Below are 25,019 nucleotides of genomic sequence, written 5' to 3' on the forward strand. Positions count from 1 at the left end.
CGCCACCCACGGTTGTGGTGAGGTTGGAACACCACCGCTGCTCTGGACGGGGATCCCGGGAGCGATGGTATGGAGCAGCTAGATGTTATTTCTCCCCTCCGTGGGTAGGGGGTTGGTTGTCCCGGGGCCCGGTGATGGGGCAAGCAGGGAGCAGGGCGCAGTGCTGCGGTGCGGTGCCCGAGGGCACGGGCGTACTCACAAGTAATTCACACGGAGTCACTGGTAAACTAGGAGTTGCCGGTGTCCGCAGCCTTCGGTACGGGGGTGTTAGTGTCCCACACACGGTGCAGCAGCTCCTGTTCTTTCCCTGCAGCCAGGTGCCTTTCTCTCCACTCTCTTACTCTTTCTCCTCAGCCGGGAACGGGGAATCCACTCCCCTGTAGTGATCCGGGTCGCCCTAGGTACCGAGGGGCCACTACCCTGATCCGGCTACCTCTGGCCCCTTCCTCACTACAGCCTGTCCCGGCCCTCTCGGAGCACGCTTCACTTTCAGCCTGGGAGCTACAACTCCAGACTTCTCTTCTCTCTGTCTCTCCAAACACTCTGCTCCAGCCCCTCCCCTCTGCTCTGCTTTTCTCTTACCCTGGGGGATGTGGTTTGTCCTGCTGCACCGGTGTGAGATCAGATTACCAAGGAGGATTAACTCTTTCTGTGACAACCTGGCTTTGCCAGGGCGTCACACACCCCCTTGGTAAAACACGGCCCGTCCTCGGGCCGTCTGGGCACCAACATTTATTAAACTGGAAAAAGGGAAAATAAACACATTACAGTCATACATCTTCCCACATCGGGAGGTACGTTTTCTAAAAACTTTAAACTGTTCTGCCACCCCACACCTGTGGAGCAGACGGCCTCCTCATGAACTTGAGGGCGCTCAACAGGGGTGACAGTCCATAAAACAGTCAACTTTTTAACTTGTGGGTAGCCGTCCATGCTCCACTACCACTGCCGCTGCCGCCACTCCCAGTACGGGGCACGGGTTCCGTGCTCTGCCTCCTGCTCAGAAGCCAGGCCCACTTGGATGCCCTCGGCGCCGGCTACAACTGGCATCGCTAACTGCCGAGGGCTCCATCTCACACTGGCCTGCTCCTCCTCTCTGCAGGTGCACTCCGGCTGCTCCACAGCCGTGACGGGGTACCTGGGAGCGGCTGGCGCCACATCTGGGGCAGACTTCCAATCGGGTGCCACCTCCGTTGCGGCCGGGCGGTCTGCCGGATCCGACGTCATCACCGTGGCGGCTGGGCGGACTGCCGGAGCCGGGTAAGATGTCATCGGGGTTGCGGCTACTGCTTGTCCAGGAACGGAATTAGGCAAAGTCCTGGCGTCCCTGCCTTTACAGTCCTAGTCACATAAATTGCGGTTCCTTCTTCCTGCTCCCCCTTGGTACTCGGGAGCAGTCCTTCTAGCAACTTTTAAAGTTTCCCTTTCGCTTCCGGTCCTCCGGAGATTCACTTCCGCCCGCGTTCTCAGGGGGCGGAGCCTCTTTTTCGCGCCCGCCGCTCGGAGAAGAAGGCGCCAAGCTGTTGTTTTTGGCGCCTAAAATGGCGGCTAAAATGGCGGACTTCGGGATTTTTCCTCAGCGGGATGCCGCTGACGGACGGGGCAAGGCGCACTTCCTCCAGGTAACTGGATGGGTTCGATCCTGTTCGTGACGCCAAATGTGTCGCCCGGGGACCAGGGGTACTCAGATCCGGGCCACGGGGTCACTTCTGTGGGTATCACGGTGGCGTGACCCGGTCTGTGATCCCAGGCTCCACAGTAAAAGGGGATTGGTGAGGGAGATAGTTTATTGTCCGTGACGCCACCCACGGTTGTGGTGAGGTTGGAACACCACCGCTGCTCTGGACGGGGATCCCGGGAGCGATGGTATGGAGCAGCTAGATGTTATTTCTCCCATCCGTGTGTAGGGGGTTGGTTGTCCCGGGGCCCGGTGATGGGGTAAGCAGGGAGCAGGGCGCAGTGCTGCAGTGCGGTGCCCGAGGGCACGGGCGTACTCACAAGTAATTCACACGGAATTGCCGGTGTCCGCAGCCTTCGGTACGGGGGTGTTAGTGTCCCACACATGGTGCAGCAGCTCCTGTTCTTTCCCTGCAGCCAGGTGCCTTTCTCTCCACTCTCTTACTCTTTCTCCTCAGCCGGGAACGGGGAATCCACTCCCCTGTAGTGATCCGGGTCACCCTAGGTACCGAGGGGCCACTACCCTGCTCCGGCTACCTCTGGCCCCTTCCTCACTACGGCCTGTCCCGGCCCTCTCGGAGCACGCTTCACTTTCAGCCTGGGAGCTACAACTCCAGACTTCTCTTCTCTCTGTCTCTCCAAACACTCTGCTCCAGCCCCTCCCCTCTGCTCTGCTTTTCTCTTACCCTGGGGGATGTGGTTTGTCCTGCTGCACCGGTGTGAGATCAGATTACCAAGGAGGATTAACTCTTTCTGTGACAACCTGGCTTTGCCAGGGCGTCACATATGCATCTAATTTCCTTTAAACCTCATTCAGACCTCTATTTTTCATGTACATATTCTCTTTGCATTTTTCATGGATAGAACACATATCCCTTATAATCTATTGAGCTGTTCTCATTTTAATCAGTCACGAATTAAAATGACTCATACAAATTCAAGTTAACTATATTTGACAGTAAATGGACGCCATCCGTGTGCAATCTGTTTTTAGAATTGCAATGTATAGCAGAAGCTTTGCAGTTCAATTATTTATTTTTTTCATATGGGAAAATCCCAGGTGAAGAATTGATGGTAAACAATGACACAATGACAAAACACTGGTGATAATCAGGTCAAAAACACTAATAAAAAGCGGTTGCTATTTGCAAACCAGAAAACTCACTGACGTCTGAATGAGGTTTTGGAGTTTTAAAGGGAACCTGTCACCAGTTTGTTGCCCTATAAACTGTGGCCACCACCAGTGGGCTCTTATATACAACATTCTAACATGCTGTATATAAGAGCCCAGGCCGCTGTGTAGAACATAAAAAGCACTTTATAATACTCACCTAAACCAGTCGCTGCGGTGGATGTGGCTCAAATGGGCGTCTTCGTCCACCGGTGCCGGCGTCGCTTCTTTCGGCCTTCTTTGTCCTCCATCTTTTGAAGCCGAGGTGCATGACGCGTACGACATCATACACACTCGCTGGCATTCAGGTCCTGAGCAGGCGCACTTTGATCTGCCCTGAGCAGGGCATATCAAAGTATTGTAGTGCGCATGCACGGGACCGGCGAGTGTGTATGACATAGACGCATCATGCACACAGGCTTCAGAAGGAGGACGAAGATGGCCAAAAGAGGAGGTGCCGTCACCGGAGGACGAAGACGCCCATTTGAGTCACATCCACTGCAGCGACTGGTTTAGGTAAGCATTATAAAGTGGTTTTTATGTTCTACACAGCGGCCTGGGCTCTTATATACGGCATGTTAGAATGCTGTATATTAGATCCACTGGTGGTGGCCACAGCTTATAGGGCAAAAAACTGGTGACAGGTTCCCTTTACGTTGCATCCATCAAGAGAAAACGAACATTAAAGAAACCATTGTGCAGTGACTTATCCTGATGTATTTATTCTTACCTTCTGCAAATTCCAGAAAGGATATAACCGAGCCAGAGAAACTGCCATGCATAGATCACATTCCAGATCATAAATGTCCATCCTGATGGCGTGAAATCAGTCCTGAATTTATCAGATATATTTCCTACTCTTTGTAAGAATATGTCTGTGGGTACAAATATTCTCGTCAGTGTAATTTCTGTATAGGGAGCCTATATTGTAAGAATGGGAGTAAATATTCTATGGATTGACTGTCAATGGCTCCTGCTATTAAAAAGCATCATGTTTAGGCTGGGGCCACACGAGGCACTACTGCGATTCTCGCATGAGACTCGGCTCGCGCTGGCAGCACAGCAGGAGCCGAGTGTCATGCGAGTGTGCCTGCGTCTGAGGTCCGACCCTGTGAGCGGACCTCAACTGCAGGGGGTGGGCCGGCGATGCGGAGGGGCGGACCAGCACTGCAGAGGGGCGGGCCGGCATGGAGGAGGGGCGGGAGGGATTTCTCTCCCTCTCTCCTCCGTAGCCGGCTATTGTGATTCTCTCTCTGCACGAGCGGTACATTGGAGTACCGCGAGTGCAGTGCGATTTTTCTCTCGCCCCATTCACTTGAATGGGTGCGAGAGAAAAGGGTCTCACCTTACAATCGCAGCATGCTGCGATTGTTTTCTCGGTCCGATTAGGGCTGAGAAAATAATCGCTCATGTGTGCTGTCACACAGGCTAGAATTGGTCCGAGGGGAATGCGATGTTTTATCGCACTCCACTCGCACCGATTTTCTCGCCGGGTGGCTTAGGCCTTAAATGAAGTCTCAGAGGAGAGTCCCATTTATAGATTATTATTATTATTATTATTATTATTACTATTATTATTATAGCAGCACCATTTATTCCATGGTGCTTTACATGTGAAAAAGGGGCATACATTTTAAAGTACAATAATCATGCATAGAAAAAACTGATAAAAAATTAAAGAAAAAAATACTCACCGAAATGGATATAAAGTCCTCCTCCGTATATCAGTTGCGGTCCTCATATTACACTGTTATCTCAAACAGGAAGCATGCAGAAAAAAAAGTTGTTTTCCAACAGGGAAAAGGAATATCGGGAATCCACAGGAATAAAAACGATTTTATTCCTGTGGATTCCTCATATTCCTTTTTCATTTTATTAGACGCAGCAGATTATAAGACGCACCCCAAATTTGGAGAGAAAAAAAAAAGTGGGTGTCCCAGATGCTCGCTGCGGACAGCAGCGCTGGGAGGTAGGAGGAACATCCAGGACTGTCGGTGGTGCGGGCTTCAATGAAATGGCGCCCGGAGTCGGCACGTGCGCAGATTGATCTATTGGCTCAATTACAAGCCATGATGTAATTTGAGCATGCTCTACCTCCGGACGCCATTTTCCTTAAGTCTGCTGCTAGGGTGTCAATGGGCCAGAGGCAGCGCGTTGCAGATGAGATCTTGAGCAGGGAGCTCCATCTGTGCACGCACTGACTCCGGGCATCATTATTTGAAATCTGCACTGCCGACATTCAGGATGGCGGCCCCTGCCTCTGTGGCGCCCCTGACCTGGTCAGGCACCACTGAGTACTGCACCCATGCTGGGGACAGTACAATACAGGTAATCCAGAAGGCTGACCGGGGTGTGGTACACAGGCGCATAGTGATCAGGTCTCACACATGTACCCATGAGAGGACCCCTGGGGATCCCAGGAGGGGGCAAAGCCTTGACCTCCACTGGAATAGTGGAGGGGGCCAAAAGCCTCCATCTCCTCTCAAGGGGTGTGGTAAGAGAATCTGGTTGCTAGGTGGCGTAGGCAGGCACAAAGGGAAAAGAGAAGGAGGGGTAGTCAGTTGAGAGTCTGCAGCAGAGTGTGGAGGAGTGAGGAGCAGGAAAGTGAAGCTCAGACAGGAGCAGCAGTGAAGGTCCCAGATGTGAGCCGGTTCAGTGCAGAGTCCAGGGAGCTCGAGTGAGGAGCAGATCCCGTGGGCTGCTGTAGTCTGACAGCGTCCGCGCAGTGGCTACCGACGGGGGAGAACGGTCAACTAGGAGTGCTACCCGAAATCCATCTTCAGCTAGAGAGAGGGCAACGGAGTGGGAAGTAAGGAGACTGCTAGAGAGTACCAGGCCCAAACGGGCGGCAGATCCCGAAGCGGAGATAGATCCAGCTTTCTTTTGCTAAACCTGCCGGTGTGGGGCTCTCAAAGCCCACGCCACAACACCACAAAAGCCGCAGCCACGTAGCCACAGTTAGGGCCCATAGGTCACAGGAGGCAAGCAGCTGGAGTGGCCTGGTCCAGGCGACAAGCAAACGGCAAACGAAGGGGAGAGAGGCTGCAGCATCTTCCCTGGGTGACCCCCATAGGGACTCAAAGTCGGGGTTACCCCAAACCACCAAGGGCTAAGGAAGGCGAGTTAGTAGTCACCCTCACAAGTCAGCCTGAAGGACACCTGGTTCCCACTTGGTTCATCCCAGCTACGCCCGGGTCGCTCACCCTGCCATCAACTGTGAGTAAAAACCCTGAAAGACATCCTGCCTGTGTTGAGTCATTCTGCGCCTTGTGGTACTACGCACCTACACAGGGCCCTGGGGCTTGCCTCACTCTCAGGAGGCTATTCCAACTAACTGCACTCACCATCAGCCCCAGGCGACCCTCAACCTGCAGTGGCGGTCCCCACTGACCGCAATACTGAGAGTGGCGTCACGACAAGAAGAAGATCTCCTACCTGTGACCAGATCCAGCTGAGTGGAGTCCCTGAAGGTAATGCACCGACACTACACCTGTGGGGCTTCACATCTGGCGTCACGAACAGGATAAGGACTAGACCTGTTCAGACAGGTGACCATGTGCCTGGGCGGTCCGCCTGAAAAATTGGAAGCGCCGCCATATTGCCACCATGAAAAGCGCGCTGAAAAACAACAGCAGCCCGCGCTGGAAGAAGTTACCGCCCACGAAGAGGTGTGGCTACCCAGAGATCCCCTGGAGAGTTCTGACCTCGCTTGTGAAGAGAGCGGAAGCGTGCAGAGACGTCGGGACAGAAAGAGAGCCAGAAGCCTGCTGCTGGGAGAGGAGCTGCTGAAAGAGGCAGAGCGGAAACTGAACAGCTTGCTACTAGAGGCAACGGCGAGCCCACAGCTGGAGAGTCGTGCAGAAGAGGGCGCAGAAGAAATGGCGTCTGACCGCAGAAATCCAGAACCGGGCTCCGCTGCCTGGTGGTATCGGGAGCTGGCCCAGTTCTGCGACCGACTGGAGACCCGGGTCGTGGAGCAGATCAGAGAGGAACGCATGGAACTTCTGGAGATGGCTGCCGCGGTTCAGGCCTATGAAGGGGGAACCGCACGACGAGTGCCAGACCGGACGGCGACGACTCAGACCCCGATGCTGCCACCGATGGGTGAGTCCAGTATTACCCCTGCCGGCCCGGATGCCCCGACCCCTGCTGCCACGCCCGCGGTCCCTGAAGAGGCGCCCGGCGCGGCGACGCTGAGCCAGGCCGCAGCCACGCCAGGTGCGGCCCGCCAAGACCTGGCCGCCGCAGCGATGCCCTGCTCGGCCCGCCAAGACCCGGCCGCCGCAGCGATGCCCTGCTCGGCCCGCCAAGCCCCGGCCGCCGCAGCGATGCCCTGCTCGGCCCGCCAAGCCCCGGCCGCCGCAGCGATGCCCTGCTCGGCCCGCCAAGCCCCGGCCGCCGCAGCGATGCCCTGCTCGGTCCAACAAGACCCGGTCCCTGCAGCGACGCCCAGCCCAGCCTGCACGGATCCCATCGCAGCTGCGACGCCGATCCAGGCCGCCGCCATACAGGGCGCGGCCCGCCAAGACCAGGCCGCCGCCATGCAGGGCGCGGCCCGCCAAGACCAGGCCGCCGCCATGCCGGGCGCGGCCCGCCAAGACCAGGCCGCCGCCATACAGGGCGCGGCCCGCCAAGAGATTGCATCACCATTTACCCCGGCCTGCAAGGCCAGAGCAGACCCCGCTCCCCAGTCCAAAGAGGTCCCTGCTGGAAAGCCCACGCTGGGGGAGGACCCCGCATACTGGCGGCTGAAGGCTGACATGGAGGCCAAGTTTCCACAATGGTTGGTGGACCAGTACATGCTCCCTCCGCATACCCCCAAGAGGATTCCAGCAACCCCTGCAGCAACCACGCCAAAGAGTCCCCCGCCTGGGCCTGTTGAAGGAAGTTCATCCCCAGCACCGTCACCAAAGGGGTGCCAAGAAGAACTAAGGGGGAGAGGAGGCCAGGAAACTGAGGAGCTGACTCAGGAGATACCAGTAGTGGATTCATGCCCAGAGCCGGAGATGCTGCCATATTCCCGCTGGGATGAAGAAGACCTGACACCTTCTGCTGAGGAAGATCTGCCCCAAAGCCTCACCTGGGAGCTTGTAAGCTGCACCTCGCAGAATCCAGCCCGCAAGACACAGCGCCGCAGCAGAACCCAGTTTTCACCTGCTCCGCCATCCCCAGAGCAGAAAGAAGTCACAGCCAGAGACCTACAAGAAAAACGGTTACTGAGAAGTTCCAAAGCCCAGGTCAGAGGACCCCTTTGTAGAGGAGTAGTGGAGGACTTCAGTCTAAAGTCAGGATACGGGTTCATCGTAGCACCTGGTATCAAAGAAGGCATTTTTGTCAATCGGAGAGACGTCAGAGCTCATCTGCCCAGAGGACACCCTGGCAGAAATTTAAAGATGGGAGACTCCGTACAGTTTACCCTGCATCAAGGAGAAAGAGGCTGGTATGCCCTAGATGTAGTGCCATGTCCCAAAGAAGAAAGGAAAGACAGCCATAAAGAAAGAAAAGACCAAAGACCTAATGAAGAGACAACTACAGATGAGGAAAAAGGTCAAGAAACCAGCAGGTGCCGCAGCCCTACAGGCCCAAGCCCTGGTGAAGAGGAATCTGCATAAGTTCAAGTAAAGTACAGCAAAGTTACCAGTTTGGAGAAGTTTGAAGTTTTGCAACGTTTACGTTTAAGTATGTGCCCACAAAAACTATTGTGAGAAATAAACCTTAAGGCTATGAACTGGCTATAGCCACAAACTCTCGCAGTGTAAATAGTTACACCAGAGGGCACCACCGCCACCAGAGTCAGCCTGTTTAGGGGCTTGGCTCGTCTGCAACCAGGAGGAGCCCGTCCGTATATAGGGCCTTGGCTCACTTGCGACCAGAGAGCATGCCTGTTTATGGGGCCTGGCTCTCCACCACAAAGAGGGTACCTGGTCAGCACCAACTGTGGAGGCCGCCTCTACATCCTGCCAGAAGAGGCTGAAGGCGCGGATCCACCAGGCCAGGTATACCCTGAAAACCACCAGCCCATGAAAGCCGCCTCTACATCCTGCCAGAAGTGGCTGAAGTTGCGGCCAACGTGAAAGGGTTTTGGGTGGGTTAACGGACTTGTGGGTGGAGGGTGGTGATGTATGGTACCTGGTGATCTTAAAATGTTTTACCATGTTTTAATGTTTTATGCATTTTAAAATGTTGTCTTGCAGCCCGAGGACGTGCTGGTGATAACTAAGGGGGAATGTGGCGCCCCTGACCTGGTCAGGCACCACTGAGTACTGCACCCATGCTGGGGACAGTACAATACAGGTAATCCAGAAGGCTGACCGGGGTGTGGTACACAGGCGCATAGTGATCAGGTCTCACACATGTACCCATGAGAGGACCCCTGGGGATCCCAGGAGGGGGCAAAGCCTTGACCTCCACTGGAATAGTGGAGGGGGCCAAAAGCCTCCATCTCCTCTCAAGGGGTGTGGTAAGAGAATCTGGTTGCTAGGTGGCGTAGGCAGGCACAAAGGGAAAAGAGAAGGAGGGGTAGTCAGTTGAGAGTCTGCAGCAGAGTGTGGAGGAGTGAGGAGCAGGAAAGTGAAGCTCAGACAGGAGCAGCAGTGAAGGTCCCAGATGTGAGCCGGTTCAGTGCAGAGTCCAGGGAGCTCGAGTGAGGAGCAGATCCCGTGGGCTGCTGTAGTCTGACAGCGTCCGCGCAGTGGCTACCGACGGGGGAGAACGGTCAACTAGGAGTGCTACCCGAAATCCATCTTCAGCTAGAGAGAGGGCAACGGAGTGGGAAGTAAGGAGACTGCTAGAGAGTACCAGGCCCAAACGGGCGGCAGATCCCGAAGCGGAGATAGATCCAGCTTTCTTTTGCTAAACCTGCCGGTGTGGGGCTCTCAAAGCCCACGCCACAACACCACAAAAGCCGCAGCCACGTAGCCACAGTTAGGGCCCATAGGTCACAGGAGGCAAGCAGCTGGAGTGGCCTGGTCCAGGCGACAAGCAAACGGCAAACGAAGGGGAGAGAGGCTGCAGCATCTTCCCTGGGTGACCCCCATAGGGACTCAAAGTCGGGGTTACCCCAAACCACCAAGGGCTAAGGAAGGCGAGTTAGTAGTCACCCTCACAAGTCAGCCTGAAGGACACCTGGTTCCCACTTGGTTCATCCCAGCTACGCCCGGGTCGCTCACCCTGCCATCAACTGTGAGTAAAAACCCTGAAAGACATCCTGCCTGTGTTGAGTCATTCTGCGCCTTGTGGTACTACGCACCTACACAGGGCCCTGGGGCTTGCCTCACTCTCAGGAGGCTATTCCAACTAACTGCACTCACCATCAGCCCCAGGCGACCCTCAACCTGCAGTGGCGGTCCCCACTGACCGCAATACTGAGAGTGGCGTCACGACAAGAAGAAGATCTCCTACCTGTGACCAGATCCAGCTGAGTGGAGTCCCTGAAGGTAATGCACCGACACTACACCTGTGGGGCTTCACACCTCACCACCCGCAGCGCAGCAGAGCCCACAGTGCACCACAACCCACAGAAGACCTCCCGCAGCATAGCCGAGCGCAGAGCACAGCCCATAGCATCACCCCTGCCTCCATTGACCCCTCTCCAGCACCCCCCGATAAGATACATTTGGCTTATAGGACGCACCTCTCATTTGGGAGGAAAAGTGTGTGGCGCCCCTGCGGCTTCAGGTGCCACAGGGTACTGCACCTCACCTGGGGTGCAGTATTCATCTCGGATACGGATGAGGTCATCGCTGGTAAAGCACCACAACACATCCAACACACAGTTAGACGCCCTCTCACTGGGACTGGTCTAGGGTAGAGACATTGGAAGGTGGCCATCACTAATGTAGTGGACCTTCTGCTCACTAGTTCAGGAACCTGGGGGGAGAGAGGCGAGAAGCACAGAGAGAGAGGGAAGTGGTGAGTCAGCAGACACACACACACACACACACACACACAGACAGTCGTGGGAGGCAGAAGGAAGCAAAACTGCAAGAGAGAGGTCCTGGGGAAGCGAGGCAGGAAGAATTTGTCCCAGGACCAGGGACGTTACGCAAGGGAAGTGAGGAGCCATCACACACAGAATTGAGTTAGCTCCGGGCACAGCAAGCGCCAGGTCGCACTAAGAAAGAGACAACAGTCAGAAGTGATAAGGACAGGGGCCCGTGGTCCGGAGCTGGAGGCTCAACCTGGGTTCTTAGGTAGAAGGGGGATCCCAGGGTTCGCAGGGAGTGCTCCAGGCTCCCGTGACCCGTTCCACAGCCCAGGAGCTGGAGTGGAGGGAAGACCATTGGAAATGACACACAGAAGGAAACACCGGCCTTGACCTCCAAACTATCCGGGATCGGCTGGAGCCCATCACTGTGGAGTCCGGCAGTCCAAAGGCGGTGACTTCAGTGAGTAAAGAACTTGAACTGCACCCTGTGTTGTCCCATCATTGCCGTTGCCCCTGTGCCATCAGCGACTACTACCATCAACATCCTCCCTGGGGCCTAGCTCTATCTGTGGAGAGCTCCAACACCCGAGCTGCGTCACCATCTGCCCCAGCAGAGAGACTTCCCTCAACGGCGGCTAATAACTGGCCGCACACCACAGGTGGCGTCACGAATAACTACTCCCATCATCCCCATCTTTATTAACACTACCGGGGTCACGAAAACGGGCCAGGCCGCTGTGACATTCCAAACCGACACCGGCCCGGTGACGAGTAACCCCCGAGACCCCATGGGCATGTCAAGTGCGTCTTATAATTCGAAAAATACGGTACATTTTTTCTGCATACAATAATCATGACTTATAACCAGAGTTGATATATAGTAGGAGTCAATTATGAAGAGAAAACTAAAAGAAAAAGAAAATCTCCTAAAAAAATGACTTTATTATGATTAAATATTAAAATCTATAAGTATAAAAACAAAATTGCTTATACATGCTCGTTATATTAACTAGTTTTGTTTAAGTGGGTGTAGAAGGGTGATAGATCCGATTTGTGAGGATAGTGCTAGTTATTTACTATTCTCAAGGTAGGGACAACTATAGTAGTTGCACTTCTTACTCCAGTAGCTTTTGTAAGGAGATTGGGGATGAGATATCTATCCCTCCCTTTCACCTACCTACCAGCGGAGGTGCACCATAAGTTGTTGGGTACCCCCCGCTCCACGTCGTCTCTCCCTAATTTCTCCCTGCAGCTCGTCAGTTGCAACCGGGAGACCCACCATGTAGGTGTCATGTAGCAGGTCCCATGGTACCGGCTACATGACAGCCGGTACCATGGGACCTGCAGTACTTTGAATGCAGCCATCTATTACATATCGGACGATTGACCCCATTATGGGCCACTGACATCATACTGTTCTTACCGGCACTTTTGAATTTATAAGAAACAAACCTCGGATCATTTATTCCCCTGATGAACCCCTAAGGAAAAAATAGGGGGGAAACGCGTCGGGGTTACGGGATAGATTACTGGATGGTCTCGGCAGATAAGTTATCCCTGCTGGGAGTTTACATCCGTATATATATATATATAAAAAAGGAATTTTTTCTTTGATCTGAGATCTATGTGATATCTATAAGAGGCTGTAACATACTTATGTACGCCTGAATTATTAACTGTGACTAATTGCACTATCTAATTTTCTTTGGTGGTGGGTCTCCCGGTTGCAACTGACGAGCTGCAGGGAGAAATTAGGGAGAGACTACGTGGAGCGGGGGGTACCCAACAACTTATGGTGCACCTCCGCTGGTAGGTAGGTGAAAGGGAGGGATAGATATCTCATCCCCAATCTCATTACAAAAGCTACTGGAGTAAGAAGTGCAACTACTGTTGAGGAGAGCCATAAGATTAAATACTTAATTAACCTCTTGACAAGGGATTGTGGGAAATGTCGATTTGCCTTACATAATTCAGGTTTCAGATCATATACATGACACAGATATAAAGATGGCCGCTATTTCCTGTTATCCACACCTTGCTTGGAATGCAAGGAATGTCCAGATGAAAGAAGACCTCCATATAAGGGAAGACCTCTGGTCAAGCTGGAAATCACAGACCAAACCATCAGCATGGATGCACCAGATGACGTCCCTCCCATCGTCATGGTTTCATCCACTGGAGTCAGACCCGCCCATCAACAGCAACACGGATCTCCCCATTCGCTAGCCCATGAACTGTCCCACTAAATGTGCATATCTGAACTTGTGTACGCCCCTAGCCTATATCAAGAGGATGCATGAGTCTCCTCTGTCTGTTTGGTGCCATTTTTCTACTGTGACCAAGAAGAGATTACACATCCGACTGTGTCTGGTGTGGATTCTTTTATGCATGCACTTGGTATATACCAATTCAGCCAGGCAGTAGGCAACTAGTGATCTCTGGTTAAGAGTTCACCTTAACATTATTGGTGCCCAACATGCGGCCAATAGACGGAGACACCTGAAATCCTGATGAACCGGCAACTGGAATGGCATGACGTGCTGGACACCCCAGGAAACTGATCACTTCCTAACGAGAGTATGGTAAGTCAGTTGATTTTTCATAATCTGTAGTCTTTCCGTGGTCTCGGTGGGGTGTGTGGCACTGATTGCCTGACTGTGTCCGGTTTGTTGGGGTATCTGTTGACGGGCAGACGGGTCTCACGGCTATTGGCCATATTAATCTCGGAAGAACCGTCACATATTCAGTTGCCTGCTGCCTGTTGTGTATTTGTGAAGAGAGCATGTGGGTTTGTGAGTGGTGTCTTTAAAACGTGTAAAGTATATGGTTTGTGGTTGCCTGTGATACGGTTTGTGGTTTTTGTAGTGCCAAGCTCAGATTGAGTGCAGAGCTTTTTGTAGTGCCAAGCTCACTGAGTGCAGAGCCAGATGTAAGTGCCAAGCTCAGATTGAGTGCAGAGCCAGATGTAAGTGCCAAGCTCACTGAGTGCAGAGCCAGATGTAAGTGCCAAGATCAGCTAGACTTAAGTGCAGAGCCATATGTAAGGGCCCAGCTTTAGCTAGACTGAGTGCAGAGCCTTACGTTATACATAAATCTAACCTTTTTAAAGTGTTTTCCTGGAGTGAATCGGCCGGTATAGACACCTTGTAGTCAGGGGTGATACTAGGTGGTTTTTTTATTAGGCTAGTTATAAGTCCTCCAAGAGAGGCGAATCGGCCGGTATAGACACCTTGTAGTCAGTGGTGATACTAGGTATTTTTTGTATATTACGGAATGCAGAAATCAGACAGGGACCACGTGGCAGTATAAGGAAGGATTTGGAAGTGTGTGCTGCAAACTGCAGGTTTTCTTTAGTGTTTCAGTTATTTGTCATCTCCCCCATCTTTTTGTTTGTCTGTTTTTATCTGGTATGCATAGAGAAAGACTGCTTGTTTGGTGTTGTTCATCTTGAGAGAAAGATGGAAAAATTGATGAAGTTGTGTGTAGTTGTGCCGGAAAGATCCGGATGAGTGGACTGTGTTGAGATGTGGGGACTCTAGGCTGCAATCCTGTGATAAACCATGTGCTAGTCATGGAGGCAGACATTTTAGGTAAGATTTTAAAATGGTGGACGAAGCACATGGCTACAGCATGATTGAGACAAAGAAAACAAAGTGAGTCAGGGGTTTGTGTGAAGAAGACCATGTGCTCTGTAAATGTTTGAGCAATGGATTGGATGGAGTACTATATACTTAGACTGAAAAATAAGTGTTTTTATCTATAATTAGACTTAGATCTAGGACATATGTGTGTGTGTATAAATATATATATATATATATATGTATAAGTACAGACTATAGAAAATGGGGAGACAGAGTTTGAGCAGATGTGAGGTCAGTTTTCCCTTTTCTCTGCCACATGTTCCTACAGATTTTAAAATGGTGGATGAAGCACATGGCTGAATGGAGTAGTACATACTTAGACAGAAAAATTAGTGTTTTTAACTGTAGTTGGACCAGGACTGTGGATATGTAAATCTGTGTGTATATGTATAGAGTATGGAATATAGGCAGGAAGGATAATTGGTTAAACTTGTACGTTTAGCAGAAGTAAAATCAGTTTCTCCCTTCCCCCTCTCATGTGGTTCAACCGCCCTTACACAAAGAAGCCATGTGCTATTCTGGCAGTGGCCATTTTGTTAGTAAATCTGTATGGAGCCCTTCAGTGGAGCTGACAAAACTGCAGCCACTGAATAACATGAAGTGTTAGTAAATGTTTATAGCACTAAAAGATGGAATATTGTATGATTGGGTAGTTGTGGAAGACACTTAATATAGATCCAGTGTGCAGGTTGGATTGAGTCAGGACAGTCACAAGGAGCAATATCTTATTAATTAATATGCAATAAAAGAATAAGAGAAAAACCTTAAAATAAACATACCTTTGCGGCAGATGTCATGATAAATAATACATATTCCAATTACGAATGTGGCGAATAATCCTGAGAGTTGAATGTTTTAAGAAAATAAATAAATAAATAATAATAATAAAAAAAAAAAATCCAACAGAAGGAGGGAAATTGATTTCACTTGTGTCCAGGGAAAATGAACAGTGTGTTTCTGGCTTTTGGGGGAAGGAGCAACTTTTAGAGATAAAAAAAAACAACAAAACTTGTAGTGCAGGATTTTTATCTCACCTTCGATCTATTGTGAGTCAGCTGTGAAAAAAAAAAACCAAAACAAAACCAACAGGCCAAACATGGGGGGTTTATCCTGCATTTAATTCATTGCAATTTATATTGGAAAAAGGTCATTGACAATAGTTTTATTTTTACAAATTTTATCCCAAAGAAATAAAAGTCAACTGTGGACATGTTTACATTCATTGATAGCTTTTCAAGCATAGAGGTCTGTTAGATAATTTTTCTATGGCAAATCAACATTTTGTTTTCCCACATGGCCAGTTTATTTGTTCTAGATTCTTTTATCCCTTCAAGTTATAGGACAGTATCACAGAGATGCTGATAATCTCCTCAATGTTTCAAATATGAACGCCCCTACATCCAATATCCAGAGGTTGTGCTACGTTATTATTATAGTTATTAATAATAATAATAATAATAATAATCATAATAATAATAATCATTTATTAATAATTACAATAATTTGATTTAAGGAATGTGGATTATTTATGGAATTCTGTGTTTTATATTTAATGTATTGAATCATCTGCTTTCTTTTTATAGAAAGAATGATTGCAGTGCAGATTTCTGTGGTCCAAGCAAAGGTTATAAAAGCCATTGAAAGGGTTTTCCATTATTAAGTTACAGATAAAAACAATATTTCTGCTGTTCCTGATTAGGTACAATCTATACAATGTGACTTTCATGCCTAAATGTAGAGCTCCGGGGCCACACAGTTTTTGAATCTTATTATGTTTTGGATAATAGATTCAAAAAGGGGGGGAAAGATGATGTGGAAAGTCACACATTATTTAAGGTTTTAATTTGTTCATCGATTGAGTTTTTCTATTAAGTGTTCTTTATATTTTTATCTGTAAGGAGGATACAGCAGTCACACATATATCTCATGATTGCTCTGATGTAACAATTGTCAGGTTTTGAACATGTCTCAGATAAGCCCATTGCTAATGCAGATTTTGAGTTTTTCTGTAGATGGATCCAGATACCAAGATGCTGGTTGATTCTGCACTGGATATGCTGAGGTTACACAACATGAGGTAATAAAAATCAAACCACTCCTCTCTCATTGGAATAGGAGAATGAGATGAAGATTTGCGATCACTGTGGTTTGTAGAGCGAAGGGGGGTAAGATAGTCAAAATGTGGATATAGGCAGCAGCCGGAGGAGATGCTCGCACAGGTGCACAACAAAGAAGCAGTGAATGGGCCTAGAGTTGAGAGTCCTTATACAAAGCAGACCAGTACCTCGGTGGCTCCTGTCACGTCGTCCGTGACATTGGTCACTCCTTGTGTTCTTAAATCCTTACAGGAACAAGCGATTCAGCAAGGAACGGCGTGTGAGACGCAGGGAGCCAGTGACTGAGGAAGGTCTGTGGATAAAGGGCGGTAAGCTTTCTCTGCCATGAGCGCTCTACTCAATAATGGCCCAGGTAACCCATGTGACAAAGGTGTTGTGATGGACAAGATCTGGGCGGCACCACTGCTCAGTACTCAGGTGGCCAGACACATCCAGTCTTGTAAGACGTGTGCCTATTAAGGTAGAAAAACTGTAAAGACCTCGTAGAAACACCCCCCTCATCCGCTCTACTGCTCCGGTGATTGCAGATTAGTCATATACATCTACCATGAGTAGGTTTATATGAGTTTTGTGCGTGTTGTGTGAAATTCTTTTCAGGCCTGCTCTGAAACATATCCAGTGTGGAAAGCGTTACTGTTAAAAAACTCATGGTGCTGGTGGTATGTAAAGATGGAGTTCCTAAAAAGCGGTAAAAGTACATATTCTATAGCAGAGGTCACTATAGAGATCAGTACCTGATGAACCCATCTGCCATTGTGAAGAGGGGAGAAACGCGTTGCGCTTCTTTCAAGCTAAATGTCTGACAAATATGCGTTTATTTTATTAGCCTGAGTGTGAATTGTACAGTGGAGAGTCTGTGATTGGACGAGATCTCCTCATGACTTTACCTGGCCTTATTATTATTATATTGATACAGTGGGTACATGTTATACATGTGAGATATTTAATTTATTTTAGGGTTTGGTCCTTGAATTTGCTGTATCATATTGATTTAAGCTACAAACAGCTATGTAAATACAGAGTGTGAATATGTAATCTTTGGGAATGAATTGGATATATATAATTGCATATAGACGCCTCTTTATCCCTGTATCTCACGGTTTCTATATTCCCTCACTGACATTAGCAGCACGTATTAGCTTAGCAGTGTAGGGATAGGGAGGGCGAGCCGTCGGGGAGCGGGGGCGCCAATTCGCCTTATAGGGTGCCGACCTCCGCTGCGAGGTAGGGAGAGTTTAGGGCTATTGTCCCAATCCCTGCCCCCTCCTTTATTGGAATATTTAGTTGTGTCTATAGTTACTCACATGTATGTTGTTTGGAATTTTAATGATTATAACATAAACATGTAACGATCCACAAGATAATGGCGAACGCTGCAAATCATGTAACAAATGTTCGTTTTCCTTTAATAATTAGATCTTTATATAAGGTATTTTTGGTTTAGTACCTAGAACGTGATTATATTTCTCACAGATACTGCAGATACAGTGTGATATCCTGACCAGTGATGTATGAGCCGTATACAACTGCCTATATAGTGTGTTAAATATGTGTATCCTCCAATTCCAGATCCTAAATCAGTGTTAGGAGCACGTGGTCTCCAGCCAGGAGACTGGGTGATCCTAAAAAGACAAGTCAGAATGATCCCTGAGTCAGAATCAGGTGGACCGATCCAGCTTTTCCCAACCACAGCGACTTCCATGAAGCTTGAGGGAAAACCCATCTGGAGACAGCAGCCGCTGTAAAGAGTCCATCGTACCAGCAGAATGAGGGTCACAACACACATAGTGCTGGATTATCTCACATAGAACTTTATGGAGAATTTCTAGATTGGGGATGAAACATGGGAAATAACCATGATAAGGGAACAATGGGTACAGGAACATTACACAAATAAGGGCTCATGGTGGAAAAAAACATTATCTTACCTGAACCAATCAATTATTTTAAGGGTTTAAGTGACTTAAGGATAACATACACTTGTAGGTAACTGGTATTGTTTTATTTGATGGTATTTGAAGCCGTAAAAGTGCTGCTCTGTGTTACTGAAGGTAATCGGATCCATGCATAAGGGAGATCTTGTTAAGGGCCTCCTGGTGGTAGATTATAGATCCGAGACAAGAAGAGATCCATTAGTGTTGTGATACATCCAGGTGTATTCGGGTAGAAAAGTCTCGAAGACGCGGACAGCACTCAGATGTTGACTGAGAATCAGTCTTTCAGAAACAGTAACGCTAAAAGCTGCAGCATAACGGTAAGAAGCTTATTCTTACAATTGCCTTACTCTTTCTAATCGATTAATCTCGAAATCTGAGTGAGCTCGTCAGCATTAAATAGTCTGTTCTAGTTACCTGTGCCTCTGTGAACTGTGTGTGCGGGATGTGATCAACTCTCTGATCAGCAGTCTGTATCAGTGGGGGCAAAGGCTTAGTATTGCTTGTATAGCGGATAGCAAAATGAAAAAAGGTTGAAGTTAAAGCATTAGAGCTGATGTGTTAGAGGACCACGATAGGGTCAGAAGGTTAATAAAGTATTTAGGGGGGACTGTTGAGGAGAGCCATAAGATTAAATACTTAATTAACCTCTTGACAAGGGATTGTGGGAAATGTCGATTTGCCTTACATAATTCAGGTTTCAGATCATATACATGACACAGATATAAAGATGGCCGCTATTTCCTGTTATCCACACCTTGCTTGGAATGCAAGGAATGTCCAGATGAAAGAAGACCTCCATATAAGGGAAGACCTCTGGTCAAGCTGGAAATCACAGACCAAACCATCAGCATGGATGCACCAGATGACGTCCCTCCCATCGTCATGGTTTCATCCACTGGAGTCAGACCCGCCCATCAACAGCAACACGGATCTCCCCATTCGCTAGCCCATGAACTGTCCCACTAAATGTGCATATCTGAACTTGTGTACACCCCTAGCCTATATCAAGAGGATGCATGAGTCTCCTCTGTCTGTTTGGTGCCATTTTTCTACTGTGACCAAGAAGAGATTACACATCCGACTGTGTCTGGTGTGGATTCTTTTATGCATGCACTTGGTATATACCAATTCAGCCAGGCAGTAGGCAACTAGTGATCTCTGGTTAAGAGTTCACCTTAACACTACTATAGTTGTCCCTACCTTGAGAATAGTAAATAACTAGCACTATCCTCACAAATCGGATCTATCACCCTTCTACACCCACTTAAACAAAACTAGTTAATATAACGAGCATGTATAAGCAATTTTGTTTTTATACTTATAGATTTTAATATTTAATCATAATAAAGTCATTTTTTAGGAGTTTTTCTTTTACAATAATCATGAACAATGTGAGGCACAGACAAGTACAGGAGGAGAGAAGTCCCTGCCTGCAAGGGCTCACAGTCTACAGAGAAGGGGCTGAGGATACAGTAGGTGAGGTCAATCACAAACAATCATTTTCAGAATTTTTCAGCTTTATTTTTGAACTGTGTACCAATACAACAAGGAAAAAGCTAATTACGTCAAGCTTTGAATGCTTGTATCTTATCTGACTGAAATGGAAAACTATAAAGCAATAATGTCTGCATGTTCTAACATCATATGGCTCATGTCCAAATGGTGTGAACAAGAGTTTAAAAATTTCTCTCAGGCCTAAAACACACTTCCACAAAAAAAACGTCCGTATGATACGGTCCGTTTTTCGGGTCCGTGTTCCGTTTTTTTGGGGCATTTCTCCGGTACGTATGGCATCCGTGTGATGGCGTATGCGAGCCGTGTGTGCGTGTGGAATGTTCGTTTTGACATAAAATATGTACGTGTGCTGTCTGTGTGCTGTCCGTTTTTAAAGGCCCGCATTCTTACCCAATTAACGATTTTAATCATTCATCATGAGATCCTGGTGTTGTTTGCTTTCAAATGACCTGATAGATTGGTAACAAGTGTTTCAAATTTTGTGCTGAAAAACGGACACGGACGATATGTGCTGAACACGGACATACTCCATGTGCGGTCCGTGCAGGCACGGACCCATAGACTAAAGCAGGTCCGTGCCTGCGTGTTGCCGGCAAAAAACGGACATGTCGTCCGTGTAGAAAAGCGCACACACGTACTTACGACACGGACACACGTTCCGTGTGATTTTACGTGCGTGTGCCATCTGCCATTGAATAACATGGGTCTCCGTGTGTACGTGTCTCCGGTACGTGCAAATACGTACCGCACACGTACAAAAAAAAAACAGATGTGTGTTGCGGGTCTCAGGTTGGTCTGTGCTGCTCATGACCTTTCAAAAATCTCTCATACTCATCAATCCATGGTTCTACAAACTTTGGTCATGCCCTGTAGATTTTGGACTCAACTGTCAGTGCATTTTATCACTGATCTGCCCACATCTGCTGGTAAAACTGTAATTGTTTGTACAGACGAATGAGGCACCATCAGGTATCTGGAAATTGCACCCAAGGATGTATCAGACTTGTGCAAGTCCACAATTCTCTTCCTGAGATCTTGGCTGATTTCTTTGGACACTCCCATGATGTTGCACTGCACAAAGAAGCAGTGTGTTTCAGGTGTGCTTTACAATACATCCACAGGTGTGTCTCTAATTAAGTCAGATGTTGCCAATAAACCTATCAGAAGCTTCCAAAGACATGACATCATCATATGGGCTGTCCCATATTGCTTAAAGGCATAGTACTCTAAGGCGGGCTTTGCACACTACGACATCGCAGGTGCGATGTCGGTGGGGTCAAATTGAAAATGACGCACTTTCGGCATCGCATGCGACATCGTAGTGTGTAAAGCCTCGATGATACGATTAACGAGCGTAAAAGCGTCGTAATCGTATCATCGGTGCAGCGTCGGCGTAATCCATGATTACGCTGACGCGACGGTCCGATGTTGTTCCTCGCTCCAGCGGCAGCACACATCGCTGTGTGTGAAGTCGCAGGAGCGAAGAACATCTCCTATCGGCGTCACCGCGGCTTCCGTAGGATATGCGGAAGGAAGGAGGTGGGCGGGATGTTTACATCCCGCTCATCTCCGCCCCTCCGCTCCGATTGGCCGTGTGACGCCGCACGACCCGCCCCCTTAATAAGGAGGTGGGTCGCCAGCCAGAGCGACGGTCGCAGCACAGGTGAGTCCATGTGAAGCTGCCGTAGCAATAATGTTCACTACGGCAGCTATCACAAGGATATCGCAGCTGCAACAGGGGCGGGGACTATCGCGCTCGGCATCGCAGCATTGGCTTGCGATGTCGCAGCGTGCAAAGTACCCCTTAGTGTATGGAAACTTTTGACTTTGCAGAAAGTAATAAAAATGCCCTAAAACATTCTCTCTCTTTAATTATTCTGGCAAGGGGCAAATATACGGTAAATAATTTTAGTTCCTAATTGACCTAAAACAGGAAAGGTTTATTCTGATTTTATATCAGATAGTGAGAAAAACATGCAGATGTGTCTTTTTAGATAGTGTATGTAAACTTATGGTTTCAACTGTATATAATATGACAACAGTATATTATCTATTTCTTTACCTTTCATTAATCCAGAGCCAGCCCCGGCATTAAACGCCACCGTAACAATGTACACAGCGACAGTGAGGAATATCAGGATTAGCTTGAATACGTTGTGCTCATACATTTTTAACCTAGAGAAAGCATTAGAGATAAGATTAGGGATGTCTCCTGACCAGAGACAATCAATGTATGCTGGATTATTATATCTCATTCAGTTTCCTGCTAGGCAATAGATAATTGTGCGCTGATGTCTATCTCCCCTCTTGGGTCTGCTAAATGGACAGGTTATTTCTATAGTAAATATAACTGCTTCACATCTTTGTTCCTGTGTTTCTTGGGGAATTAAGTTAAAATACAACTTGTTCAATCCCTGTCACACCATGTTCTGCCAGTTATCATACCCTTAAGGGCCATTTACGAAGACTAATCAATGACGCCAATGAGTAATATTCAGCACGATGGCTCAGTGGTTAGCACTGCAACCTTGCAGCGTTGTGGTCCTGGATTTAAATCCCACCAGGGACTACATCTGCAAGAAGTTTGTATGTTCCCTCTGTGTTTCCTCCCACACTCTAAAGATATAATGATAGGGAATATAGGTTGTGAGCCCCGATGGGGACAGCGATGATCACGTCTGTAAAGCGCTGTGGAATTAAATGTGCTGTATAACAAAACATGATAAACATCCGCGATCAGCGGTTGTTTAATAGCCTGTTTACATAGGCCGACCACGGTAAATGATGAGCACAGAACGCTCTGTAAGGCTATGTGCGCACGTTGCGTACTAGCCTGCAGAAATTTCTGCAGCGATCTGAAGAGCACATGTGCGCTTTAGATCGCTGCAGAAATGTCCGTAGTGAGCGCCGATTCCATGCGCTCTGCCTGCAGCTCCTCCCATAGACAGAGCAGGAGCTGCCGGCAAAGCGCAGGAAAGAAGTGACATGTCACTTCTTTTTGCGCAGCGCTTCGGCAGTAGCCGAAGCGCTGCGCTCTGAGACGCCACGTGCGCACGGCCCCTGCACAATCTCCATAGACTGTGCAGGGGACGCAGGACGCATGCAGTTACGCTGCGCTGCAAAGCGCAGCGTAACTGCATGAATTTACGCAACGTGCGCACATAGCCTAATAACGACTAAGTGGAAGCAGTCTGTTACAGGTAGCTGTTTACTGGAGAACACACATATCCCCTCACTCCATCTGCAACAGATTATTTCCTACTTACTGTTGCCATAATTTAGAGACATGTGGTGGAAGAAATCATGACCCTCTGCAGAGAGGGGATATTTGCGCAGTACATCTTGCAGATAGCATGCAACACACAGAAGAACATTTCGAGCTCCGTACTCACAGTTCTGCTCCTCTAATCCAAAATGTGCATAAAATGGGAAACGTCACATTATTTAACAACATACAACTTACACAATCGCAGGAAAGGCTACAGAGGCCAGTAACAAGGGAGGACGGAGAAGTGAGTCACAGGCTTGGCCTCTGATTGGGTAGAAAGTGATGAATGGATAGGCTTATGCAACTCTGAATGGGACATGTTATACAACAGAGGTAACGTGCAGCTCCACCGAGGCTATAGGCGGATGGTATTTACTCAGGAAGACATGATGTCAAGCAACGTATGTCATGTCTGTATAGAGCTACATTTTGAATACAATACTGTAAAGACATCATACAGGGCACACAAAGTGTTCCCGCTCCGCAATATGCGCATTATTGGAGCCTATGAATCTGTGCCACCCCCGTGGAAGCAACCAAGCTGCTCGGATCCTGGTTCGCTGTGGCTCGAGGGTCTCCGGACCCGGGGGGTCGTGCGGCAACTCAAATAAAAGGGGGTATTTATAGGGAGATGGATATATAATTTGTGACGCCACCCGTGATGTACGGTAATTTGGGGAGTATAGCCGCTGCCGTTGGGAGTACCCGGGGTGATGAAGTGGAGCTGCAAGGTGTCGTAGCCCTCCACGGTTAGGGGGAATGCACCGGGACTCGGTGTGGGATGCCGTGGGATGCAGGGGTCACTCTCGTACTCACTCAGTCAGTAAGCAGACGCTGACAATCTGGTAAACCAACTCTCTGGGTGCCGCTGCTGCTGAGGGGAGCTTGTCCGGGTCCCGTCCCCTATAGTGTTGCCTGGTGATCCGTGACCTGCCTCCTGGCACTAAGTTTAACTTCAACGTGGTGGTCCAGTAGTATGGCACTTGCCGGGCCCGCTCCCCACTGTGGCGAGTGTGGGAACTTACTCTCAGGCTTCACACTTGGGATTTTCTGGACCGTTTTGGATTGGAAAGTCCTATGCCCCGATTCTGGAGCAGGTGGGAACAGATCATAAAGGCTCTGTTCTCCTCAGGTGAATTGTCGGGTTGCCTGAAGCTACTTCCCGACCTAGGGTCCATGTACCCCATCGTGACTTCGGTCCTGGACCGGTGATAGTGCTAGGCTGACGGCTATCCTCCTCAATAGGTCCAGGCACCTTGCCATAATCCCCTGCGACTGGGGGTCCGACTCCTCTAGGCCCAGACCACCGTCTGCAACGTAGACAGCTTCTCTAGGAGCCACTGATCCCGACCTCCTCTCACTCTCACCCTCTGACTCTACTCTCCACACTGACCTACACTCCTCACCTTCCCTTCCATGGGTGACTCTATTCCACTCAAGTCATCCACTGGTGTGTCTGGTGCGTGTGGTGCAGGGTGTATCTAGGATTTGATTTGCTGTTGGAGGCAACACTATCTAGATAGGGACCCAAAACCAGGATGGACTTGGAATACAGCACAGAAGGGCAGTTTGCGCAGTACCCGGTAACGACCTGATAGTCCAGGGTCGTCACAAATCCATACGGCAAAGCCTTTAAAAGCACACTGTTCTAATATAGATCACTGTTTTCAGGAAAAAGATTTCAGCAGATATTTTTAAATCAAGCTTGCGATGTGTTGCAACTTTTATGAGATTAAAACCCAATATTGTACAATGCAATGGTATGC

General features: G+C 48.8%; 1 protein-coding gene across 1 annotated transcript in view; it reads right to left on the reverse strand.

Moving 5' to 3' along the window:
* Positions 1 to 22,223, reverse strand: part of LOC142294973 (uncharacterized) — a 76,651-nt gene extending 54,428 nt beyond the window's left edge. Inside the window, exons 1-2 of the mRNA XM_075338048.1 lie at positions 22,048 to 22,223; positions 3,579 to 3,723 (exon numbers count right to left, since the gene is read on the reverse strand). Coding sequence (XP_075194163.1) covers positions 3,579 to 3,723; positions 22,048 to 22,153 — 251 coding nt within the window. The 5' untranslated portion in view covers positions 22,154 to 22,223. The remainder of the gene's footprint in view (positions 1 to 3,578; positions 3,724 to 22,047) is intronic.
* Positions 22,224 to 25,019: the final 2,796 nt, after the last annotated feature.

Source organism: Anomaloglossus baeobatrachus, chromosome 3, assembly GCF_048569485.1.
Source record: "Anomaloglossus baeobatrachus isolate aAnoBae1 chromosome 3, aAnoBae1.hap1, whole genome shotgun sequence".
NCBI lineage: Eukaryota > Metazoa > Chordata > Amphibia > Anura > Aromobatidae > Anomaloglossus > Anomaloglossus baeobatrachus.